The 14,631-nt window shown below is 39.8% G+C and overlaps 1 protein-coding gene across 8 annotated transcripts in view; it reads left to right on the top strand.

Annotated features, from left to right (window-relative positions):
* Nucleotides 1–13,935, top strand: part of FECH (ferrochelatase) — a 33,929-nt gene extending 19,994 nt beyond the window's left edge. For 2 of the 8 annotated variants that reach the window (XM_001488915.7, XM_023647865.2), the window contains exons 6-11: nt 1,965–2,071; nt 5,404–5,502; nt 8,530–8,637; nt 9,066–9,230; nt 12,105–12,164; nt 12,634–13,935. In XM_001488915.7, coding sequence (XP_001488965.4) covers nt 1,965–2,071; nt 5,404–5,502; nt 8,530–8,637; nt 9,066–9,230; nt 12,105–12,164; nt 12,634–12,768 — 674 coding nt within the window. In that variant the 3' untranslated portion in view covers nt 12,769–13,935. Of the gene's footprint in view, nt 1–1,964; nt 2,072–5,403; nt 5,503–8,409; nt 8,638–9,065; nt 9,231–12,104; nt 12,165–12,633 lie in introns of all 8 variants that reach the window. The other 6 variants (XM_070275735.1, XM_070275740.1, XM_070275737.1 and 3 more) reach the window with 3 other exon arrangements.
* Nucleotides 13,936–14,631: the final 696 nt, after the last annotated feature.

Here is a 14,631-nt window from a genome sequence, read left to right as displayed (position 1 = left end):
CCCTACTTTTGCCTTGCTTTAAAAAATATACCTGAACATGTAAATGTCTGCTCTCAAAATTAGACAAGTTAAGAAGATGGTTATTTGTATGACAAAGGATTGACTACAGATTTCATTTCACAGCTGGCTCTACTAGTGTGTCAAACTTCAGTGTCTGTGCAGTTGTTCTCCAGGACACTCGTGTGTAGGGGCAGGTACATCTTCACTTGCTTCAGAGATTTGAAAGCCTTTGGGAAGCACAGTCTTTCTTTGAGGGCACTAGAGTGTCATTTATCTAGTACATCATTTAGACACACACCGTTGTGGCAGGGCCGGTATATTCTATGTATCAATCACAAGCAATTGTTTAATTTGTTTGCCCCTGAGTTACTACTAGTAGTTCACGTAGTGTTTCTGAGTGACCCAGGAGAACTAATGTGCTTTCAGAAGTTGTTCTGAACATCTGACAGTGATACTCACCTGTAAAATGTGGTTTGCAGTATGAATATGGTGTTGACCACTTTGTGATTTCTAGAGAGATTGTTTTTGAACCTGGAATGGATGCAGTTTGCATTTATCTGACTGATTGTATTCTGCTCACTGAAATGGAACTCATTTATTTTTTTGAAAATTGAGTTTTAGCCTAAGAGGACATTTGATTTAAGTATGGCTTTGTCCTAACTAGCATTTTAATTTAGAGACCTGACTGATTAATAGCTCTTACAGTTAGAGAAACCAGTGGATTGCTGTTGGAAGCATGGGAATGTTTTGGAATGTTTGCCCTGTGTTAACATTGAGGGAGAGGCCCTGTGGTAGGAATAGTTTCATAGGATTAAGGCTTGGCCCTTGTGCCAGCTCCCCTGGGCCAGGAAAGAGTTGCATTGGGTTGGCACCATCTGCCTTCCTTTAGTCTTTGAATTTACTTGATTTCTAACTCTTGCTTGCAAATACAGATTTTGTTAGATCACCTGTAAGGATTTAGTATCCATTTAACTTATTGTAGGGAATGATGATAATTTTGTAGGAGCAGATAAAAATGGAGAATGCTCATAGGAACTTCAGTCAGCTGCTCTCCATAAGCTGTTCTTATTAACCAGCCATTAAAAGGATAGTTATAAAGCTTTTATTGTAATGTGAGAAATGTTCATCTCATAATATTAAGTAAAAATGCCCCAAATGCCCAGGATACAAAATTGCGTATGTACTAAAATTACAACTTTGTTAAACAATACAGCTATAAAGAAAAATAATTGAAAAGAACTATACTAGAATAAAATAATAACTGTATTAGCATGCTGGGATAAAAGCTGGGTTCTTTTTTCCTTTTTCCCCACCACCTACATTTTCTGTGATGGGGTTGATTATCTTCATAATGGGAAAAAAAATTTAACGTGCTTTCAAGTGTAAGACTTGGTCCCTGCAAATAACGACTACTTATATTTCGTAAATCCACCTCCATCGTGTTTCTCACTAGGAATGGCCTCAATAATTTTTAAAAGGCCATTGAAATTGATTGCTCTTTAGTGATGTTCATTTGCAGGGTAGTTAAATCTATATGCATTTTAGAGTATTTGAAATGATTGTAATTAGGCTGATTCGGTATAGAAACGTTACCTCTTTTGAACTTAGAATTACTGCCTTTACTGTCTGTTTTTTATTTTCATCATAATCAACATGCATCTACTAAGTGCCCCCCAATAGGGGCAGGCCCAGTGGCCCAGTGGTTAAGTTTGTGCGCTGTGCTTCGGTAGCCCAGGGGTTCACTGGTTCAGATCCTGGGCGTGGACTTAGCACAGCTCATAAGCCATGCTGAGGTGGTGTTCCACAAAGCACAACCGGAAGGACCTACAACTAGACTATACAACTATGTACTGGCGGGGGGTGGGGGCGTGTTGGGGAGAAAAAGAAAAAAAAAGATTGGCAACAGATGTTACCTCAGGTGCCAATCTTTAAAAAAAAAATAAGTAGCCCCCTATATATTTCAGGCAGCAGCTTAAATGCCATTTACAGATACTACAATGAAGTGGGAAAGAAGCCTGCGATGAAGTGGAGCACTATTGACAGGTGGCCCACACATCCCCTTCTCATTCAGGTAAGTCAGCGGCTGCCGGCAGCCCCTGTCACCCCTGCTTCTGCTGTGGGTCAGGTTCTTGTCCCTGCTTGGTCTGCAGGTGTCCTTCTGAGCCTTACTGTAGTTCTCTTGCTTAAATTGTGTGCTGGGGCTTAAACAAAAGTATTAGAGTCTATCAAGACTGTGACAGGAGAAAATAAATTCAAAGATGGTAAACGTTAGATTCTTTTCTTTCTTCAGATTAATACTGTTAGTCACAAACCATAGCAGATTTATATTTTGAGCTTTGTGTTTGCCGATGACCAGAGGACTGTTAAAGATTATGCAAGTGTTTCGCCTAATTTATGTTCATAGATTGAATGATGGACAAATAAATCCTTTATTTTCTAGATCCTTTAAAATGTCAAAAGATTTAAAAAATTTAAAGGTGATAAGTCTACATGTTCTGAAACGTGAAAATAAATGTAACATTTCAACTGAGGAAGTTTCATGTATTTGAAGAAATTTCAGATTCCTCCTGCACAATTATAATGTTTATATTAATAGATGCTTGATTTTAGGAGAATCAGTTAAAACTACAATTCTAAAGCCAATACCTTTGAATTGGTGTTACTGTATACTTTTTGCCCTGTGAGTCGAGTGTGCTACGGGTAATTGCCCTAAATCATACAAGTATAGTTTTATTCAGTCAGTACAATCTTCTGCCTTTGAGTTAGTTTACGTAGAGGAAATATTGAGTGATTTAGATTTCATCCAGTTTATGTTTCTTTCCTTGGACATCCTCTGACTGGCAGAATACCAGCTTACCCTTTTAAAAAGCCTGGAGTCATTTAGAATCTGTAACCACTAGATGGTGCTAGACATTGTTAAAAGCAGGTCAGCTCTCCCTGGAGCAGACAGTGTTCCTTAGGCACGGAGATGATGTCAAGGGTTAATGCTCAGATTGAAATGCAGTGTTAAGCAGAAATGAAAAGAAGGCACCTTCCCTTAGGGATGGGTGTAGTTTTGGTCTCGATGTGGTGTTCCCCTGCTCATTTTCTCTGCTGCTGGATCCAGTCAGTACCGCCTGAAGCTCCAGAGTGCCATAGTTTGCTCTTGGAGGCCTGTGATTGGAAACGAGGGGTGTTTCAGGTCAGCACTGACATGTGGTAGCAGAGAACGAGGGATCTGCACAGCATCTGCCTGCCCTGATCGAGTGAGTAATTAGATTTGCATTAAAATTCAGCCCTTTGAAAAGGGGGGAAGCAGAAAGATGGAAAGGTCTCTTAACTGAGGAAATCTCCGTTCATAAAATGAAAGGGAGTTTTAGAGGCATTTATCCACCCTCCTAGATGATGTGATTGAAGGCTCTGAGAGCCGCCTGCCGCTTTCATTCTGCAGGGGGATTGCGTGTAGGAAATACCGCAGATGGATTTTAGATGAGTTGAGTAGCACTTCTACTTTACCCCAGCTCCTCAGTTTGGATGATGGCTTAGAGTCTGCTGTAAGCCATAAATAATTGTGTTTCTACTTGTGGTTTTGCGAGATGAGAAAAGGAAAAATACCAAAATTTTTGGAAACAAAAGTTTATAATAGGCCTTATTCTTAATATTGTGTAGATTACACGAGGAGATTTGATTTCTAGCAGAAATTAAAAACAAACAAACCCTAAACTAAAACTAGAAATATAGTTAAAAACTAAGAATATTTTTAATCTACATTTCTACTTGTTATAGGTAGTAATTACTCAAAATAGTCATTTTACTACTGTCATCTCTAAAATTGCTATTTGTCTAGCTGGAGGAGTAATTGGAGTAAGTGAATGTGCCAAGCTCCTCTGCAAACTTTGCAGTGGGCCTTCTGATCTAGGCTGTGGTCCAGAAACAGTCCTTTCTGAGCATCCTTAGTTTCCAAGCACTGCAAAGACCACCAGAAAATATTGTTTTGGTTTGTATCTGATCTTACCATATTTACTCTGTAGGTAAATTATAAATTTTGAAAAGGGAACTAACCCTCTAGGCACATTTTGTACCTTAGTGCATCTATTTACCAAATTTTGAGAGTCCAGAAAGATTGATAATGTCTCAGTGTTGATTAGGGAATAATTTTCTCTTCCTGTAGTATTAACCACTGATATATCAAAATACAACAAGTACAAATGTACATGGTTCTGGTAAATTGTCCTTTATAAGTTTTTAAAAACCTTTTTTTGGAAATAATTTCAAACATGCAGGAAAGTTGAAAGACTAAGAACAGTATAAGCAACTTTACTCTTTGCCTAGATTCACATATTCTTAACATTTATCCAACTTGCTTTATCATTTGCATCCTCTCTGTGTGTTTATGTTTGTATATACATACATATATTTTCTTCTGAACCTTTTGAGAGTAACTTATATATATAAAATCACCCTTTACGCCTACGTAGCAGGGATATTCTCTTCCATAACTGTGGTACAGTGTTCAACTTCAGTAAATTTAACATTGATGCTTACATTTGTCTGACCTACATTTATATTCCGGCTTTGTCAATTGATATTAATATGTCCTTTGTAGCATTTGCTTTATAAGTTAAGTGACGAAGAATGATTAAAGCGTAAGATGAAAGAAAGCCTCTTCAGATCTGAGATTTCAGCACCTATTGTTGTGAATCAGCAAGTGCCAACTAGACATGGGAACTCACTGGTCTGGTGGACAGAGATTCAGAGGAGGCGGGACCTGCGTTGTAGCCCAAGTTCTGCAGATGTGACTGAATGGGCCCCCAGGTCGCCGCATCTCCCCGCACCCCCGTGAATTTACTGAGAGTTGTACTACCTCTCATCTGTTGTTATGAAGGTTGTTATGAAGATTGACTTAGTGAAGATACTGAGCTCAGAACGAAAAGGTCATAAAAATAGAAGAGTGTTTTCTTATTCCTCTACTATTTTTGTCTAATGTAGTTTAATGTGATATACCTAAAAGCCAGACTAACGGAGATTTAGAAAGACCCTGTAAGCTGTTTTCCTGCTAACCGAGCAAATGAGAGGTCTTAAAACAACTTCTCCTTCCCATCTGTGTTTCCTTTCCATCTGGAAGTGTGCCCTGTTCCTCCCGAGGGGAAGCAGATCCAGAGCATTCATTTTCAGTGAGCCATTAGTGAGCTTTAGAAGTTTCCCATCAAATTCCCTAGGCCCCTGAAACTGTTATGAGCCATTTTGATGATGAACCAAAGCAAGCGGAGACTGTACTGTTTGTAATTTTTTAAAAAGAGAGTTCCAGTTTTTGATGGTTGCTGTGAGATTTTTTTTGTAGCTCTCATTTAAAAAATATTTTCTTTTCCTTCTGTTTCTTTTTTCCTACTTCTTCCTTATCCTCCTTTCTTGGTATTTGCGAAGTGCTTTGCAGACCACATTCTGAAAGAACTGGACCATTTTCCACATGAGAAGAGAAGCGAGGTGGTCATTCTTTTTTCTGCTCACTCACTGCCGATGTCTGTAAGTAAGAACGTTCTTTTGGCTGATCTAGGGGTAGAGGATTTCTAAATGCAGCTTCCGCGTCGTCCTGAGCCCTGTGCAAGGATGAACTGTAAGATCGCAGACTTAACTTGGTGCTAATTTAACTAGACTCATTTCTTGAAACCTAATAACAAGTAATTCAGATTATAATATTGTGAATAGATACTGTCTTAATAAACCCCTTTAAAATGATAGTTTGAAGATGTATTTGTATGTAGGAATTTTTAGTAAGTGGAAGAGTTCTTTTCACTGCTTTTGCCTGCCCTGTTGAAGGGGCTCCGCCCGATGTCTCAGTGCGTTGAATTGTTGGGCCTCCATTCACACGAGTGCTCTCCATCCCATTCTTTCATCAAGACTTGGTAGGGACTGTTTGAAATCCAGGAAGTAATCACAGTTTTTAGTTTGCTAAGACTTGGGATCACATTTTGGCAATTGAATATAGAGTATATCAAGTTGTGATCTGATTGGTCGTTGGTTTGTCATAGTATACTGTGTCTTCATGAAAATACTCCATCTGCCATAGCTGTTGCCTTTTTGGAAACAAGAATGATCAAGCTAGTGTGCAGTATAGATGTGCTTGATATAAGCAGCTAGTTTCATCAGCTCAGAACTATCATTGTGTCCTAAAAACATCACTTTCAAAGCCAGCAAGGTAGAGAATTACTTTTTCTTAGGTGTTATTAAGGTTTTAACTCCAGGGTTAATGGAGTTAACCTGGATGTCTGGGGCTACTCTTCTAGTTGGTCTTCACTGCCACCTGGTGGTGACCAAGGTGGAGCCCTTCGCAGCTTTTCCATTCCCATATCTCAACTAAGCAGTAGGTGGCTCTGGAGATAAATTTCTCTCTTCTGGAAGCCTGCCTGTTGATTTTAACGGGTTCATATTCTCTTTTCTGGTGTCATGCAGAGCCTCTTCACATGCCCATCCTCCTGCTCCACCCTCATCCTTTGTATAACTGTCCTTCATGTGATGAGGCCATGTCTGAAGTGCCAGAAGGGAAGCTCTTGAACTGGGAAGGGAGGAAACACATTTTTATACATGAACGATTCCAGGTGCTGCCTTCTCTTCTCTCACCCGCGGCCTCATTTCCCTTTCTTCCCCTCAGGGACTGAGCATACTGCTTCCAGGTTTCTGCTGCCCCGGGTCCTGTGTGGGACTGAGGAATGCCATGAAGTCATGAGGATAGGGAAGGGGTAGGGAAGACAGTGGGATGGTTGAGGAAGAAAACTGATCTAGCGAACTTTTCTTTTCCTCTACATTTGCTTTCTAATGACTTTTTCCCCCTTAATGACTTTTTAAGAACTTATTATTTTGAAGTAATTTTAGACTTACAGAAAAGTTGCAGAAATAGTACAGAGAGTTGCCATATACCCTTCACGTAGCTTCACCTAATGTTGACATCTCACGTAACCATGGTACAGTGATGAAAAGGAAGAACTGAGCAGTGGTGTGACACTATTAACCAAAGGCCAGCCCTTACTCGGATTTCACCACTTCTTCCACAGTTGTCCTTTTTCTATTCCAGAATTCAATCCAGGATCCCACATCGCATTTGGTTGTCATGCCTCTGCAGTATCCTGCAGTCTGGGACAGTTCCTCATACTTTCCTTGTCTTTTGTGACCTTGATATTTTTGAAGAGTGATTTTGTAGGCTGTCACTTATTTTGTAGCACGCTCGTCCATTTGGATTGGTCTGGTATTTTCTCACGATCAGGTTGAGGTTATGTATTATTGGGAAGAATACCCAGGGGTGATCTGTCCTCCTCAGCGCATCCTGCCGGGAGTGTGTGATGTCGCTTTGTCTTACTGCTGCTGGTGTGATCCTTGGTCATTTGTCTAAAGTGCTGTCTGCTGGATTTGTCCATTGTAAAGTAACTATTTTTCTCTTTCTAATTAAAAATATCTTGGAGAGCTGCTTTGAGACCATGCCAATGTCTTGTTGTTCCTTAGACTTTTGCCTGCTAATTTTAGCCTCTATCGGTGGATCTTGCCGGTCGCAGTTATTTCTGTGCTGTTCTCACGTGACTTCGTATTTTCCTCATTCTTTCCATATTTACATTTCTAATGGCTTGTTAACTAACTTTGAATTCATCAGTATTTCATGGCAACAGGATTTGCTGAGCACCTACTGTGTTCCGGGTGCTGTTCTACCCGCTATCGTAGGATATGGGAATGAACAAAATAGACAGAAATCTTTGCCCCCACAGGGGGGGAAGCAGATAATAAACACACAACGTAAGAAAACAGTGTGCTATGTTAGGAGGTAATATGTGTTATAGGAAGAAATAAAGCAGGGTGTGTGTGTTAGGGAATTAGTACACAACTAAATATTAAAGCAGTAGAAATAAAATTTCTTTGAACATTTTAAAGCTATAACAAGCTGTTCTGACGCTCAGGAGCATTTTTCAGACAGTCGCTGTGCTCGAAGCACGGACTACAGTCCATTGTGGGAAGAGTGGGGAGAGAAGAGGGATTAGAAGGCACAGGTCATGTTCTTGAGGAGCCTGGAATTTGAACCATGTGCTGCTGCTTTCCTCCCTCTTATTCCACTAGCATCTACCCCTTTGTTTACCTGGTCCCCATAAACTCAGTAGTTCTGTACACTGTCCATACAACACTCTTGTTTCCTGTTCTAAAAATCAGCCACTCAAATGACTACTAAGGTAGAAGTCCCATCCCCCATTGCCTCTTCCTGCCCTGTTTCAGATGGGGGACTGAGACCATCGTCCAGCGTTATACATTGTTGGTTTCCCAAGAATAACGTAGAACAGAGAATCTGACATATTCTTTGGGACCTCAGAGATGACTGAGTGCTGTGTTCTCTGGCTGATGAACAAATGGATCCCAGGAAGTTTGGTGATTGAGCTCAGATTGTGTCCTCCTTAGTGCAGAAGACAGAAAGGGAGGACTAGGTCCTGCCCTCACACCCATCGTCTCCCGCACACTTGGAGGCTCCCGGAACCCTTCACGTGCTGGCGACTGAACGCCCATGTGTCTTTGCTGCAGGTGGTCAACAGAGGGGATCCCTATCCTCAGGAGGTGGGTGCCACTGTGCAGAGAGTCATGGATAAGCTGGGTTACTCCAACCCCTACCGACTGGTTTGGCAGTCCAAGGTAGGTGGCTTCCACAGGTTGGAGGCAGTCAGCTCTTTTGAGGAAGTCTAGTTTAGGACTTAGTTATAAAACGATTAGATTTGGCTCTTATAGACAGAATGTTCTGTAGCCTGATTGCTCACCATGGACAGAAAGAACTCAGCAAGCAAATTGGGTAGGAGGAGAAATCAAGTGACTAGTTGATTTCTGTTGATTTAATACATTATTTTTAGTGGTAATGACAGAAATTGTTATTTATTTATATTTTGCCAAATTCCAGAAGTATTCAAGCTTAATGTAGAAATACCAGAACTCATTAAAGCAGGTGTAAAGAATGGCTCTCGCTCCTACAGGGAGGTTCGTGTGTGCCCAGGGCAGTGGGCTGTGATGGGTCATAGACATGGTGGGAGCAGTGGGTCCCAGTATGTGTTCACTCTCCTTTTTCATAGGTTGGTCCTATGCCCTGGCTGGGTCCTCAAACAGACGAGACTATCAGAGGACTTTGTGAGAGGGGAAGGAAGAATATCCTTTTGGTTCCAATTGCGTTTACCAGCGATCACATTGAAACACTGTATGAACTGGATATCGAATACTCACAAGTTCTAGCCAAAGAGGTAAATGCTCCCATCTGGCTCATCAATCCCATTGTTATTTGTTTTAAAAGAAAACTTTCTCTGCAATAATCTAATTGTATCATTCAAAAATATTGTTTGGTATACTTGTTTGCATGTACTGTGTCCTCATTGTTCTGAATAACACTTAATCTGAGTAATGGTCTGAACACATCAAGGTAATTCCATGTCAGCAGTGGGAAAGCAGTTTTGTGCCTTTCTAAAACCAGGTGGCCCACTGCAGGCAATGTCATTTTGTTTAGTTTGAGTTACTGTACTACTGAAAGTAATGAAAACTACATTTCCTTAAAAAAAATAATTGTACTTCTCATCAATTTGGAGGGAAAAGTTTTTATTGTTCTATAATTCCTTTTCTTAGTCTAATAGTGCCCTTACTTTCGGGCTGTTACACTGCTTCTCATTGGGTTTTCAAGGCTTGTAGGAGTCACTGTCATTTAAGAGAAGAGCATGGAATGAATGAAGCAGTATATGTTTTAATTTCCTTGACCTCTTTTATACATTCACTTAATTAGCTGTTTGCTACTGTGTTGTGATCAGTGTGGTCACTGAAATAACAAATACCATCCTTAGTGTCTTGTAATGTAAGATGGATGTGAATTGTCAGTCAGGGTGGAGAAAAACTATTTCCCACCCATCTCATGGCTTCTGAGGGCCTGCTGGAAACTTGAGTCTGATTTATAGCATTGTTTCCATGGGAATTGTGGAAGCCTTGGACCCAAGAAGCCCTTCCCTCCTCATCTTCTGCCAGAACTCCTGGCCCTGATCATCCCACGTGTGATTGGTGGAGACCTGGCCTCAAAGGATGCTTCACCCTCTCCAGGCCTGCATGGCAGGTGCAGGGCAGGGTGGAGAGTGGGTGGGGAAGTTTAGCCAACACCCAACCCCACAGGTGTTTGTGTATTCATGCTGCTCATCAAACATCAATGAAAGTTCAGGAGTGCCTAAATTACTTGTCAGTAGTTCTGATAAAGAATTTATGGGAGAGTCATAGTTGGCTAAAATGAGGTTGCAGGGTTGTCTGTGGATTTTACTTAATGGTGCCTCCTGTATCCCACCATGACTTTGGCTTATTATGAGCTGGCTAAAAAGATTTAAGTCCAAATATAGTTCATAGCAGAGTGTTTGGAAAATAATTTATTGTTTGTATTGAATAATAATTCACATTCATTCATATTACTAAGCTAAGGTCATTCCTTAGTAATCAAATGGATTATTAGTGATTAATAAGTTAATCCATAGAATAAAGGAGACCAACTAGCTACAATTTGTTTCATTATTTTGATGGGAGAATACACTGTATTTAAAACAATTAACTTTATTTAAAAAATGGTTTGAATTTTTTCCCCAAATAGAAATAACCTTATTGCTTTTTGATAATAAAAATAGTAAACATCTCAAACAGTTGAAAGAAGTATAACGTAGAACTCACTTGGAATCTTACCCCTAAAGAGAGAATACGTTAATATTTTGATAAAAATAAGTCCCATTTCTCCTCTAAATGTGTATTTTAATTAAAATGATATTCTTCTACACGTTTAACAAAAATAGCATTTTCTTCATACTGTTTTGTAACTTTGTTCTTAAGAATATATTATGCACCCAAATCAATAAATATAATTAGATCTATGTAATTATTTTTAACAAATCCTTGATTAGTATACATTTAACATTATTTCTAATTTTTTACTATCATAAACTGCTCTGTAGTAAACATTTTCTTTTTTATTTTTTCAGTATTTTCTTAGGATAAATTCTTAGAAACGGAATTTAAATGTTGGTGCATATTTTACTGGATTGCCCTACAGAAGTGTCTCCTTTAAATGTTTCCAGCATTGGTTATCTTGCTGTCACTGACTTCTCCGTGAAGTTGTAGATTACAGTCTCTTTTTAAGTTGAGGACTATGTGTTTGCTGAATCTCAGCATTTTTCCCATGCCAGTCTTCTGGTGTTGATGCCGGCTTAAAATACATAGCAACTGAAAAGTCATCAACATTTTGGAAAGGGAAAGAAGATCCTAACTATCCGAGTAAATGATAATTAGATATTTCTCACTTATTTGAGGGATAATTAACTGGACATTTTTGGAGAGAGAAGCAGGGATGGTAATGAAATAATCCTCAGAATTTTATTTCAGGTTTTTCTACGTAAGATCTATCTAAAATCCCAACTCTGAATTGGATCCAATCTAGGTTCAGCATACGTTAAATTACAGTCATGTACAGCATAATGATGTTTCGATCGGTGACGACCGCATATATGACAGTGGTCCCGTAAGATCAGTACCATACAGCCTAGGTGTGTAGCAGGCTGGAGCATCCAGGTTTGTGTAAGTGCACTCTCTGATGTGTGCATGATGAAATCGCCTGACAACGCATTTCTCAGAACATATCTCCATTGTTAGGTCACACCTGACTGTAATTTACTTCTTTTGACACTGGAAGCATAAAAATTTAAAGCAACGTTCTGTTTAGGTGGAGTCTGTAAATGCATGCATTAGAAAGATACAGTAACAAAAGGATGGTAGGTAGATTTAAATTATTTGAGAATTCTATCAAATACAACCTCAAAAACGGTTTGGAAACAAAGCACCTGTGGGAAGGTAATGGGGTGGGGAAAGAATAGAAATTGAAGAGCAATTTTACGGTAACAGAGGTGGAAATCAACGGATGTGCTCACCCCATGACCATTTTTCATTTCTGAGCAGTTGGGGGACGCTTTTGAAGTAAGACTTTGAGTTGTGTTTGTGAATCTGTGTTTGTATTTATTTTTTTGGCAGCAATCAGTTTCTCTAAAAAAAAAAACAAAAGAAAAATAAAATGTGTATGTGTTTCTCCTCCCTGTTCTCATTTGATTCAGTGTGGAGCTGAAAACATCAGAAGAGCAGAGTCTCTTAATGGAAATCCATTGTTCTCTAAGGTATCCGCAGTGTTACAACCACTTCAGTAGAACATATCGGAGAGTAATCCTCTGAGAAACTCCTACCGAATATTGGTTTTCTCACATATTAGAACATTTTGAGTTCCAATTAATTACAAAAGTAAAATCGAATTCCTTATACTCTCACTCTTTTTTCCTTTAGATGGCCCAATTTTCTTATTTCTACCCATCTATGTCTAATTTAAAATCTGCCTTTCAGAGACAAGGTTTAGCAGGTGGGGTAAGAGGATTTCATTTCCTAAAATCTCTGTCTTAAGTTTTCTCTAAGCTGAGGAGATTCTTAGGAGAGGAACATATTACAGAATTTGGTTCAAAGGATTCATAATTCAGATTAAAAGAATCCCCAAGCCGTAGTGATTATCTGGGCAGATGGGTGGGGGAAGTGCATGGGGAGACAGTAGACTTTTTGCCTCTGATGAATCTTTGCTTCTTGTCGTGCGTCCTCCAGGCCCTGGCAGATTTGGTGCACTCACACATCCAGTCCAACGAGCTGTGCTCCAAGCAGTTGACTCTGAGTTGTCCGCTCTGTGTGAATCCTGTCTGCAGGCAGACTAAATCCTTCTTCACCAACCAGCAGCTGTGACCCCGCAGAGGACCCTTGGGATTAGGCAAATGCCCAACCTCCAGATACCTCCGACATGGAGGAGGACATATTTAGAGATCAAGGAAGGAAGTGACATTAGTATATGTGCGGACTTTGGGCACAAATTGTGTGATTTCTTGACGAACAGACTCTGAAATCCTTATTGAGGCTTTTCTGTTTTATATACTGAAACAGTAAGCATTTATAGTCACTTGCTCTGGGCAAAGAGACTACTTTGGAATGTCCACTAGGCTATTTTAAAAAGGAGTTTTAAAAATTTATCTTATGAGATGCACGTGTATTTTAAATACAGATTTTGTTTTTTATTACCTAAAAAACCTCCTGCAAGGGTACAGAATCCCCTCCGTGAGCTGTCATTATGAATATGTTTACAGTCTCATGCATATAGGTTTTTTTTATGTGAACACAGCTGAGTAAACGAGATATAGCTTGAAGCAGAAGTGTTACCTAACCTTTCCTAAGCTGTGGGCCACAGAATGCCGGTGAGCGGTGGGGTTGCTTGCAGTGGTTGCTTTTGCCAGTGCTGTCACCATTTTGGTACTTGTGTATGAGCCGCACTTTCCTCACCATCAAACCAAATCGAGTACAGATTTCAAAAGTGCTTTGAGATTCCCAGGCACACAAGGCTGATAGACGTGTGGAAGTCCAGCGTGTGTCGTACCCGCCCGGGGGGGAAGCTGTGGAGCGCAGCCTGGGGCCTCCCGCTGCTCCCTGCCTCCAAGGACAAGGATGCCGGGCCTCGTCTGCAGAGCTCCTCCCAGGACCCCAGCGAGCTTTCCATTGAGCATCTTTCTTTTGGTTGAATGTCTCCTTTCTGCATATTTGTTTGAAGAATTATAAAGTCAACTGTGTTTTGTAAGCTTGGATTCTTTCTTCATTTATAATTTTTTATTATAAAAATTATATAACATGCTATAGGAACTTTGAAAAATAAAGAAAAGACAACTAACCACTCTAATGCAATAGCTATTAACGATATTGTGTTTCACGTCAGCCTTTTCCTTTCCTGTGGATATTTTTGATGCCACTGTAACCTTGAGTTTGTGAGTGAAAAGGTGTTCCAAAATGTACAAGTACTGCAGGATCAGAATCTGATCTTCCATGCTTGGGTTTGAATGGATTAAAAAGTCTCTGATGGATCCATAATGAGTCTGTAATGGTTACTTTCTCTTTCCTCATTGCCTAAAACTTTGTTCCTCAAAAGAGCATTTCTTTGATTTTTTAACGCTAGTGCATAAAGTGGGCGTATTAGAGGAGCCATAGATCTTCTGTATTCGGAATTCGCTGTGTTAATAGATATGACGTCATTAAGGTTTTAACCGGCATGATTCATGCTCTCTGTTAAACAGAAAAACTAATCTAAATTAGTTAATAATAAAAGTTGTTAAACAGGAACTTACTTTGTAATACAAGAAAAGAGCCATGCCATCCACTTTCATTAATAGTTTTCCTACACTGAGAACGGCTCTGAAATTGGAGTAGCATCTACTTTTTATTTTTTCAAATTGCTTTTCTTATTAGTAGATTGTGTTTCCAGAGAAAGGTACAAGGCATAGATAGTTGTTTAGAATTTTCCTCTATCCGTTTCTTTCATGTTTTGGGGAGTAGGTTCCAGTGGACTTTGACTGTCCGGTCACTCAGTGCAGTGAATTCTCTGGGTTAGTGGCGTGATGCCAGAGGGCGGGTTATGCTTGCAGCCATTGTCCCTCCTCCAGGAAATTTGCTGAGGGCTTGCTTCACTCCAACTGTTTTAAAGTTGAGTATACATTATTTTGGAGAATTTGCAGAAAACTACAATTAAGTTCTTTCTAGGGTATCTGACACCCCTCATTTGCTAAGGAA

This window comes from Equus caballus, chromosome 8 (assembly GCF_041296265.1).
Source record: "Equus caballus isolate H_3958 breed thoroughbred chromosome 8, TB-T2T, whole genome shotgun sequence".
NCBI lineage: Eukaryota > Metazoa > Chordata > Mammalia > Perissodactyla > Equidae > Equus > Equus caballus.
Note: the sequence above shows the minus strand (reverse complement) of the source record. Positions and strands in the feature narration are given on the sequence as shown.